At 34.8% G+C, this 12277-nt stretch overlaps 1 protein-coding gene across 1 annotated transcript; it reads left to right on the plus strand.

Annotated features, from left to right (window-relative positions):
* Positions 1–812: 812 nt before the first annotated feature.
* On the plus strand, positions 813–10613 carry LOC117090800 (protein ZNF738-like; the record flags this gene model as incomplete). Its single annotated transcript, XM_033223434.1, has 3 exons — positions 813–939; positions 1437–1532; positions 10582–10613. Coding segments are annotated over 3 exons (255 nt in total), but the record flags the coding sequence as incomplete, so codon positions are not given.
* Between the last annotated feature and the right edge of the window lie 1664 nt (positions 10614–12277).

Raw genomic sequence — 12277 nt, forward strand, 5'->3', positions numbered from 1 at the left:
AATAGGAACACTTTTACACTGTTGGTGGGATTGTAAACTGGTTCAACCATTATGGAAAACAGTATGGTGATTCCTCAAGGATCTAGAACTAGATGTACCATATGACCCAGCCATCCCAGTACTGGGTATATACCCAAAGGATTATAAATCATGCTGTTATAAAGACACATGCACATGTATGTTTATTGCGGCACTATTCACAATAGCAAAGACTTGGAACCAACCCAAATGTCCATCAGTGACAGACTGGATTAAGAAAATGTGGCACATATACACCATGGGATACTATGCAGCCATAAAAAAGGATGAGTTTGTGTCCTTTGTAGGGACATGGATGCAGCTGGAAACCATCATTCTTAGCAAACTATCACAAAAACGGAAAACCAAACACTGCATGTTCTCACTCATAGGTGGGAACTGAACAATGAGATCACTTGGACTCGGGAAGGGGAACATCACACACCGGGGCCTATCACGGGGAGGGGGGAGGGGGGAGGGATTGCACTGGGAGTTATACCTGATGTAAATGATGAGTTGATGGGTGCTGACGAGTTGATGGGTGCAGCACACCAACATGGCAGAAGTACACATATGTAACAAACCTGCACGTTATGCACATGTACCCTAGAACGTAAAGTATAATAATAAAAAAAAGAAAAGTATTTTATTAGGTGACTCTAGGCAATCATACAAGTCACAATCAGTCCTCTTCACTCTTTTCATCTTGAGTCAAATTAAGAGTTATGCCTATGGCCACTTGATAAACATGTGTTTGTGTACATTTTTTTGTGTTTTTTTTTTTTTTTTTTCAGAGACTGTTGACATTCAGGGATGTGGTCATAGAATTCTCTATGGAGGAGTGGCAATGTCTGGACACTGCTCAGCAGAATTTGTATAGGAATGTGATGTTAGAGAACTACAGAAACCTGGTCTCCCTGGGTGAGGATAATTTCAATACATTTTTCCTAAAAAACCACAAGGGTTTCATTTCCGTCCTTTGTAGAATGTTTTTTGTAGTTTCTGCTTTCCGTGAATACATTTTAGATTCCTTCTTTCAAGACAGTCTTGGAGATTTGTTGTTGTAGAAAAGAAATTCTTGAAGATGTTCCATCTTTACCTGAACTTTCCCCTTTCCTGAGCTGATCTGTGTTTTTAATTATAGATAAGTGGTAATTCCAGAAGTGTGGTGGCTTAAAATATTGTTGCCCACACCTGAAAATCCTATTGCCCCAACTAATTTTTGATTCAGTAATTCTGGGTAGTGGGGGTAAAAACCCAGAAATTTAAACTATGTCCTAAATATTCTGGAGTTTCTGTCATGAAACAGTATTCGGCGATTTTCTAGACTTCTATTATGTCTTCTTTTCCCTACTAAAGATAGTACTAGGTTGATAATTGGAAAATCCCAGCAACAGCTACTTTTTAAAATAAAACAGGTATTGCTGTCTCTAAGCCAGAGCTGATCACCTGTCTGGAAGAAAGGAAAGAGCCTTGGAATGTGAAGAGACATGAGACAGTAGCAGAACACCCAGGTAAGTGAATGTGAATGAAGCAGATGGCACAGCAGATGACAGATGAGAGTTCCAAGGTCATTGAGGAAGCCAGACCTTAAAATGTGATTTGGGAGGCCTGCCTTTCAGTAGAAACAGTTTGTGAGAAGCCTGGGTTTCTTTCTTTTTCTCTTCCTCTCATACAGGGGCATCTTCTGTCTCATGCTCTTAAATGCTCTATGGATTCTACTTTCCCTTTAGTGATCCTCCTTCACGTTTACATTGAGAGGCAAAGCCATTTTCATGGCATAGGAGGGACTGCATGATCTGACTGCTTTTATGTTGCCTTTAGGGACACACAAATATATATTTTTAGAAACCATGGTAAGCCATTTTTAAGTTTCCCTTTTGAATCTTGGCTGAAATTTGTGAGAGTAGTGGTGATATTGGGATTTGTTTCAGAAATTCCAGGAACACCAGGGACAGGTGTTATGAATTTTCTGCTTTAAAATTTTCTTAGCCTATGAGGTTTCAAATGTGTTTCTACAGAAATTCATACTCGGTAATTTCATCAGAATACTAAGCATATGCCCAAACTAAGAAAAAAAAATCTAAGATGATTTTACTTCACTTTTTTTTAGTATGAACTGAGTTGGTCATTTAAGGTCTACATGCCCTAATTCCTTAACTGTAAGATAGTTTAATTTATCTACTGTGTACATTGCTCAAATATACTATGCCATTAGGGAGCTTACAACATTGCTGAACACATATTAAAGTCCCATTTGTGACCTTATTTTTAATAACTGTTATTTTATAATTTTATCTTGTTTAATATGAAGCTTACCCATACTGTGTCATTCATGTGCCTGTGTATATATGTATGTGTATATATATTGTGGATTTTTTACAAATTACATTTGTATAACTGCATATTTTTGTGTATAATGTAATGACTTGCTATGTGTATACACTGTGAAATAATTAGTACGATCACATTAACAGACATGTCTACTCTTAGTACCTCTTTTTGTAGTGAGAACTCCTGTTTACTGCCTTAGCAAATTTTAAGCATACAAAACATTGTTAACAATAGTCATGAAGCTATATATTAGATCCTTAAAACTTATTCATCTTAAAACTGAAAGTTTGTATCCTTCATTTTCCTCACCTCCAGTCCCTGGCAACTAACACTGGACTGTGATTTTATAAGTTCAACATTTTCATATTTCTTGCATAAGTGAAAACAAGCAGTATTTCTCTTAATGTGCCTTTCTTATTTCATTTAGTACAATGTCCTTCAGGTTCATCCATGTTGTTGAAATGGCAAGATTCCATTATGTTTTATGGTTGAATAATATTCTGTTGCCTATTTGTGCCATATTTACTTCATCCATTCAGCATTCACAAACATGTAGGGTTTTTATCTCTTTGAAATTGTGATTAATGTAATGAACTTGAAGTTCAAATGTTTCTTGGAAATATTCGTTTTGTTTCCTTTGATTATATACCCAAAAGTGGGATTGCTAGATTGCCTGACAGTTCTGTTTTTCAGATAACATTCATATTGGTATTTATGACTCTACCAATTTAACACTCTCCAGGAGTATACAGAATATTTTTTATTCACATTCTTATCAATAATTGCTATATTTATTTACATATATATGTAAAGATGTATATGTATGTGTGTATATGTATATATACACACACACATAGATATATGAGCTTTTATGTAAAAGCTCATATAAAGATGGGTATATCTATACAACTCTATTCTATCCTAACAGATGTGAGGTGATAGCTCATCATGGTTTTGATTTGCAGTTACCTGATGATTGGTGATGTTTTGTACTTTTCATATATTTGTTGGCCATTTGCGTTTTCATTTTAAAATATGAATTCAGTCTTTTGCCTATTTTTCAATTGGGTTATTATTTTTATTATTGTTTTGGCTTTGGATTTGCTTAGTTCCTTATTTTTCATATATTATTCTCTTACGTGTATAGTTTGCAAGTATTTTCTCCCATTTCATAATATTTTATTCTGTTTTCTGTGCAAAAGCTTTTTAGTTTGATGCAATTCAGCTTGTTTATATCTACTTTTGCTGCTGTACTTTTGGTGTTGAGGCAAAAATAATATATTGCTAGGACTATCAAGATTTCTTCCCATTTTTTAGGAGTTTTAAGGATTCATGTCTTGTTTTAAGTCTTCAATTCAAGGTAATTTTTCATATGGTGTAAGAAAAAGAATCTAATTTTAATATTTTGCTTGTGGGTATCCAGTTTTCCCAGATCTGAGTACTGAAGACACTATACATTTTTCACTGTGTGTTTTTGGTGCACTTGTTTAGGGTTGACCTTATATACATGGGTTTATTTCCCGGCTCTCTATTCTGTTCTGTTGGTTTTTGTGTCCATTTTTTCCCATGCTTACCATCCCATTTTTCTTAGTGTAGTCCTTTAATATAGTTTGAAATCATAAAGTATGATGTCCCTTTCCTTTGTATTTTTTCCTCAAGATTACTCTGGCTATTCAAATCTATTATACTTTTATATATATTTTAGGACTGTATTTTGTATTACTGTGCAAAATGCCACTGGAATTGTGATAGGGACTTCACTGAATCTATAGATGACTTTGGATAATATGGTACTTTAACAATATTTATTCTTCCAATCTATAAATGTGGGATAATTTTACATTTCTTGTATCTTCTTCCGTTTCTTTCATCAATACCTATATCTTTCAGTATAAAGATCTTTTTCCTCCTTGGTTAAATTTGTGCCTTAGAAATTTATTACTTTAATGCTATTGTAAATGTGACTGTTTTCTGCTTTTTTAAATCAGGTAGTTTGATGTTAGTGTATGAAACCATAACTGATATTTGTATGTTAATTTTATATTTTACTAACATTTGGAGTACACTTATTAGCTTAGACAGATTTTGGCTTACTGTTTATAGTTTTCTGTATATAGCATCATGTCATCTACAAACAGCAACATTTTTTGTTGTCTTCAACTTGAGTAACTTTTAAAACAATTTTACTTGAGAAATTTTTGTCACGTACTTTCAGTGTTATGTTAAAATAAAAGCACTGACAGTGGGTACAATATAGCCTTGCATTGGTGTCTGTGAATCTGAAGAAGCAAACACCTTTTCAAGTTTTTATAATCTGGTTCCAAGAGGTAAAGATCTTCTCTTGTTGGTTCCCCCAGGGGATGGGAAGCCTTCAGGGTTTGTAGTGAATAGGGGTTGTATCTGGGTCACAAGGCTGCTGGGTCTGCCTTTGGTTGTCTTGTTACCAGGGTCTTGGGTGATTGTGATCCCTGTCTTATTCCTGGGCAGACTGGATTTCCTTCAGAACTTGGGTCTGTAGGGTAGAAACAAGGACAGATGTCTGCAGTTAAGTCTACATATGGTGGGTCTTATTATCAGGGTGTGGATGAGTGTGTGGCTCCCACTGAGCACCTGGGCGGCGGGTTTTCCCAGGTCACTGTGTGGCTTGCTAAAGGGGCAGGACTGGCCATGAGCTGTGATAAAGGAAGCTAGAACTGAGTCATTGAACTGTTTCAGGGACCACAGTAGAGTCCAAGGACTGCAGGCCTTGGGTGTCTCCTCCAAGGTCTCTGGACAGACAGTACAACTCCCAGACTGTGCCTGAGTTTCAAATGGTTAGAGAGTCTGTTCAGTATTCTCAGTGGGATCGAGTTGGGTAGTCCATTTCTTGCTGTGTAGCCAAAACCAGGAGTCCTCTAGTTAGTCGCCTGAATGAGGGCCTGCATTCTACAATGGATGCTTCTCAATCTTGAGCTTTAGCAGGGTTTCAAAACTTCCCCCCTGGATCCCAAAGCTTTCTTAAAGGTACACTTTTTGATGTGGGGCCTTGCTATGTTTCCAGGCTGATCTGGAACTCCTGGCCTAAAGCAACCTTTCTGTATCATTTAGCTGTGATTACAGGTGTGAGCCATGCTCACTCTCTCATAAAGACACTTTTATCAGGGATAACCTACACTTTTTTTGTGGCTGTGGGATCCTATACAAGCCAGGCACCATCTATTCCAACAGTGTACTGATGTCAGTTTCCTGTATGTTTTGTTTTTGTTTTCTATTTCAGAGTTGTAATTTTATATTCAGACATTCAGAACAATATGCCAGAATTTACATGTGATGCCTGAAGTAAATCAGATAATCAGTAGGCACCTCGTATTTACCAAAACAGTCACTTGTAAATTTTTTACTGCAGGCAAAAAAGAATCATAGGATTTCTACCCACTTTCTTCAGTCTACATCTAAATGATAATATGATTTATTGCAAAATACTTATTTTATATGTCAGTGATTCTCACTTTATTTTACAAAACACATATAGTTTTTTTCTATTTAGAAATGTAACACTATTATATGCTTCTAAAGGTTAAATTACAACAGTATTATTTTGTGTAAGAATAGCATCAATATATTAAAACATACCAAAAATTACCTTTCATGTCTTTTAAATGCTTACTTATTAAAATATTTTTAGTAGAACCTTTTATTTATGGTATAGTGCAGTTTCTATGAAATTTTACTGCCATACACTCCGTATCAATGATTTAAAATACCTGCTTTCCATGAGTGCACATGGTTGATAGTTTTAGTTATTTGGACAAATACTTTTTAAATGGTACATCAATGTTGCATTCCAGATTTTATGGGTAAATATTTATCTTGTTATATTTTGAAATTTCACTTTTTTGTATAGAATTTTGACATCAGTTTACTGTGTTTTTTGTTTTATGTGTTATAATTTTAGACAATGTGCAACTTCGAATGTACATTTTAAGTCAGTATGGGGTTTAATTAAAAGATGAATCAGCCATATGTCTATCATAGTTAAGTTATATGTATGTGATTTTACCTGTAAATATGACTCTAATTTTATTATGGCTTAGCTACTATATTTATTTTCTTGGCTGAATTATCCTGTCCAGGTGACTGGTAGTCACTTAAGTTATTTTTCACTTATTTTCACCATGTGTTTAATGAATATATATTTTTTTGTACGAGAGAAACACTTTTATGATTTGAAGGTAATTTTTGGACAGATTTATTTCTGTATGGCTTTTTAGTTATCCTTTGAAAAAACTTTGTCATGAAAATACAAAACATAAAATTTACCATTTTAATTGTGCTTAAGTGTACAATTTATGGCCAGGTATGGTGGCTCATGACTGTAATCCTAGTACTTTGGGAGGCTGAGGCAGGAGCATTGCTTGAACCCAGGAGTTTGAGACCAGCCTGAGCAACATATGGAGACCCGATATCTACAACAAATTAGAAAACTTAGCTGGGTATGGTGGCATGTGCCTCTAATTTCAGATACCTGGGAGGCTGAGGTGGGAGGATCACTTGAGCCTGGGATTGGAGATGGCAGTAAGCTGTGGTCACATCACTCATCACTGCACTCTATCCCGGGCAACAAATTGAGACCCAGTCTTAAAAAAGTGTAAATTTCAGTCATGATAAGTATATTGTTACGCAAAAGGCCTCTAGAACTTTTACATCTTGCAAAACTAAAACTCAATACACGTTGAGTAACAATTGCCCATTTTACCCTCTCTCCAGCCCTGGACAAACACCCTTCCACTTTCTGTTTCTGAGTTTGACTACTAAAGATATCTCATGTAAGTGAAATCAGATAGTATGAATGACTTTGTTACTGGCTTATTTCAGTTGACAGAATATTTTCAAAGTTTATTTTGAAATGTGACAAGATATCCTTTAATAATATTCCATTGTGTGTATACGGCACTGTAAGAAATGTGTTTGTCCAGGGACATAAAGATTGTTTCTGCCTTTGGTTTTTGTGAGTAATGATACAACAAACATGGATGTTCAAATGTTTTCCAGGTCAGGTGTTGAATATTTTGTATATAGATTCATAAGTGGGATTGCTGGATTATATGATGCTTTCCTTTTTAATATTTTGAGGAGCATTCATAATATTTTAGCTACATTATTTTTCACGTGGGTTTTAATTTCTTCACATCCTCAACAAACTTGATATTTATTTTTAAATTTGTAATGGCCAGTCTAATGGTTGTGAGGTGATTTTGTTTTGCATTTATCTATAAATTAGTAATTTTAAGCATCCTTTCAAATACTTTTTGCCATTTTTATGTATTTTTTTGGAGAAATGTCCGTTCAGTCTTTTGTCTATTTTTAAATCAAGTTATTTAACTTTTGTTGATTTTTAAGAATTATTTATGCTGGATATTAACTCCCATCACATGTGGTTTGCAAATATTTTCACCCATTTCTTAAGTGACATTGTTACTCCACCAAATGTTTTCTTTGATGTGCAGAAATTTTGAAGTTTAATGTAATTCAATTTTTCTGTTCTGTGTTGCTCATGAATTTGATGTCGTATCCAAGAAATCAGTACCAAGACCAATGTTATATCTTACTCCTATTTTTTCTTCTAAGAGTTATGTTTTTTATATATTTTTAAGTTTAGCTATTTTGTTAAAAACTTCTTTTGTATATGATGCAAGGAAAGAATCCAACTTAAGTTTTTCAGTGTAGATACTGTTTTCAGCATCATTTGTCTATCTTTGTTTCAGTAGCACATTGCTTTTCTTCTTGTAGCTTCATTCTTGTAGTTTCATTCCATTTTGGTCAGAAGACATACATTGTATGATTTTGGTCTTCTTAAGTTTAATAAGACTTGTTCTGTGCCTTACCAGAATGCACCGTTGCAATGAAGAATATGGTGTATTATGTTGCTTTTGACTGGAGAGTTCTGTACATGTCTGTTATGTCTGATTGGTCTGTGGTAGGGTTTGGATGTTTGTCCTCCCCACATCTTGGTTGAAATGTGATCCCCAGTGTTAGAGGTGGGGTCTGGTGTGAGGTCGTGTCATGGGAGAGAATCCCTCATGAATGAACTGGCACCATCCCCTTGGTGATGAGTGAGTTCTCACTCTTTTAGTTCCTTTGAGAGCTAGTTGTTTAAGGGCATTTGGCACATCTGCCTTGCACATGCTCCCTCTTTCACCATGTGAAATGTTTGGTCCTCCTTTGCCTTCTGTCATGATTCTAAGGTTACTGAGACCCTCACCAAAAGCAGATGCTGTCACCATGCTTCTTTTATAGTCTGCAGAACTGTGAGTCTAATAAACCTCTTTTAAATTACTCCATCTCAGGTATTCATTCATAGTAATGCAAAATGGACTAATAGAATCTATAATGTTATCCAGTTTTCTTTTGTTTCTTCTACCTGATCAGCATTTCTCTCCTTTAGTTATATTTTCTGATCAAATTTTAAAATAAATTTCTACAAAACAATGTAACATTGGGATTTTGATAGAGATTATTTTGAATTTTTTCACCACTGTGGGTTATACTGACATGCTAACAAAATTAAATGATTGGACCCTTGAGCAAGAATATGTTGTAGAATGTGTTTAGTTTTATACTTTCTATTCTGGTTTTTCTATTCATTACTGAAAATGGGATCTTGGTGTCTGCAGTTACTATGTTGTTGTATATTTCTTTCTTGATATCTGTCAATATTTGCTTCATATATTTAGGAACCTGATTTTATAGTTACGTATACATATAGATAGTTATAACAGTTACAAATCCCTAGTAAGTAGACTCTTTTACCATTATATAATATCAGTCTTTGCCTCTTGTTCCGGTTTTTGACTTAAAGTGTGTTTTCTCTGATATAATTAGGACCACATGACCCATTCGTGGTTACTATTTGCATGGATTTTTAAAATTCTGCTTCCAGCCTGTTTGACTGTTTAAAGTGAGTCTCTGCCGGCCGGGCGCGGTGGCTCACGCCTGTAATCCCAGCACTTTGGGAGGCCGAGATGGGCGGATCACGAGGTCAGGAGATTGAGACCATCCTGGTTAACACGGAGAAACCCCGTCTCTACTAAAAAAAATAAAAAATAAAAAAAAAAAATAAAGTGAGTCTCTTGTAGATTGTGTATTTTATAATAGTGTTTGCTTAACCATTGTATTTCTTTAGTAGCTTAAACTGTTTTCATTGAAACAATTTCTTAAAGAAATGAATGTACTACTACTATTTTGGTTCTTACTGTTTTCTTTTTTCTTGTAGATAGGTTTTCCCTCATCTCCTGTTTGACTGCCTTCATTTTTGTTCTGTTGTTTTTTAGTGACATGTTTTGATTATTTTCTCATTTTATTTTGCATACTTTCTATGAATATTTTCTTGTGAGCACTTGAATAATGGAGATTACATAAAACATCTTAATGTTATAACATATATTTTGATCTCATAACAACTTCAATCAATATGAAAACTGTAGCTCTTTACATCCTTTAGTTTGTTATTAAATTCACAAGTTATTTTTATTGTATATCTAGTAACAATTTATACAATTTATATATTTTTTCAAATTCTATAGCAGAATTTTAGTTGTATGCGCCATCATTACAATAGTAAAACATTCAGTATCTGTTATATATATTTACATTTAATGAAGAGCTTTATATTTTGAATATGGATTTATGATATTGTGTGGCATCATTTTGATTTTCAACATAGTGGATTCTTTCTAGCATTTTTTAAAGGCAAGGTCTCATTATGTTGCCCAGACTGGTCACAAACTCCTGGCCTCAAGCAGTCCTCCTGTATTGTCCTTCCAAATTTCTGGGATTATAGTCATGAGCTGCTAGGCGTGGCACAGTTTTGTATTTCTTGTGGGAGTGTACTAGCCGTGATGAACACCCTTACTTTTTGTTCATTTTGGAAAGTTTATTTTTCTCTTATTTTTGAGGTAACTTTCTAGATCAGGTATTCTTGGTTGATAGTGTTTTTATTTTCATCACATTCAAATATGAGAAATTCTTGGCCCCTTTCTTCTTCAAATAACCTTTGTACTATTTTTTCTTTCCTATGTTACCCTTCTAGGAGTTCTTTCATGAATATATTTTTCTACCTGCTGGTATCCGATAAGTTTCAAATTCATGTTTTATTTTGTTTTGAAATTTTGTATTTCTGTGTTTTTGTGTTTACAGTATGCTTCTTGACATCTGGTAATTCTTTTAGTTTTTATTTTGTAATTTTTTGAGATGGAGTCTCACTCTGTCACCCAGGCTGCAGTGCTGTGATGTCATCTCAGCAATGTAAAATCTGCCTCCTGGGTTCAAGTGATTCTCCTGAGGAGCTGGGATTTCACGTGTACACCACTGTGCCTGGCTATTTTTTTTTTTTTTCTTTTTGAAAGGGAGTTTCACTCTTGTTGCCCAGGCTAGCATGCAATGGTGTGATCTTGGCTCACCACAACCTCCGCCTCCCAGATTTAGGTGATTCTCCTGCCTCAGTCTCCTGAGTAGCTGGGATTACAGGCACCTGCCACCACACCTGGCTAATTTTGTTTTTTTAGTAGAGACAGGGTTTCTCCATGATGGTCAGGTTGGTCTCGAACACCTGACCTCAGATGATCAGCCTGCCTTGGCCTCCCAAAGTGCTAGGATTACAGGCATGAGTCACGATGCCTGGCCAATTTTTATATTTTTAGTAGAGACGGCATTTCACTGCTTTGGCCAGGCTGGTCTTGAACTCCTGTCCTCAGAGGAGCCTCCCATCTAGGCCTCCCAAAGTTCTGGGATTATAGGCATGAGCCGTAGTGCCTGGCCATTTTATATTATCATTTTGTAAGGCAATATTCAGCTCTACACACTTAAGACAGTGTGGCGCAAAAGTCAAATATGAGTCAGCCATATGTCTATTCCCAATATAATTATCTCTGTCCTTATTTGCTTGTATAAATATTCCTCCTGTATCGTTTATGACTTTTATATTCTGTTGTTTGGTTGTCAGTGGTTGTTTTATGCTGCTCAGATGAGTAGTCATAGAAATTATCTTAATTTCAATATCTATTGGTCAACTTATATTTTTTTGGAAAGGGGAAACACTTGTGATTTGAAGATAATTTTTAAAAAGCATCATAGCTCTGTATCTCCTTTAGGTATTATTATTTATTTTTAATTATCAAAAACACATAACTTGAAATTTACAATCTGAAACATTTTTAAACATTCAGTTAATCGTGCCAAGTATATTCATATTGTTATGAAACCTATCTCTAGAATGTTTTCATCTTGCAAAACTAAATCTCAATACATGGTAAAGTACTACCAGTTTCCCCCACTGCCTGGTCCTCTTCAAATACTACTGCTTTTTCTGTTTCTAAGTCCTTTATATATCTCATATAAATGGATTAATACAGTCTCTGTCTTTTTGTGGCTGTCTTATTTCCTTTTGCATAATGCTATCAAGATGTATCTTTGTTTTAGCTGTTAGAATATTTTTACTTTTTAAAAACTAATATCCCATTATTTTTATATTCCATATTATATTATCCATTCATTTGCTGAGGGAACTTTAGGTTGCTCTCATCTATTGGCATTCATTAATAAATAACACTTCATGTGACTGTATATGTGACTGTTTATATTTGTGCTGTATTATATTTTATTGGTCTAGTTATTCATTCACCTTTATGCCCATACTAAACTATTTTAATTACTATAGCTTTATAATGTCTTTTGAAATCAAGAACTGTGATACCTGTAACACAGTTCCTGCTTTAAAAGATGGTTGGTCACTTCAATGTGCCTTGAAATACTTTATGACTTTTTGGTTGCTATCTCTATTTCTGCAAAAATGAAATTAGAATTTTAGAAGGAATTGCATTGAACCTGTAGATCACACTGGGCAGTGTGGGCATTTTCACAATATTAATTATACCAACTTTTGAAGAAG

This window comes from Trachypithecus francoisi, unplaced genomic scaffold, assembly GCF_009764315.1.
Source record: "Trachypithecus francoisi isolate TF-2019V2 unplaced genomic scaffold, Tfra_2.0 Contig01116, whole genome shotgun sequence".
Classification (NCBI taxonomy): Eukaryota; Metazoa; Chordata; class Mammalia; order Primates; family Cercopithecidae; genus Trachypithecus; species Trachypithecus francoisi.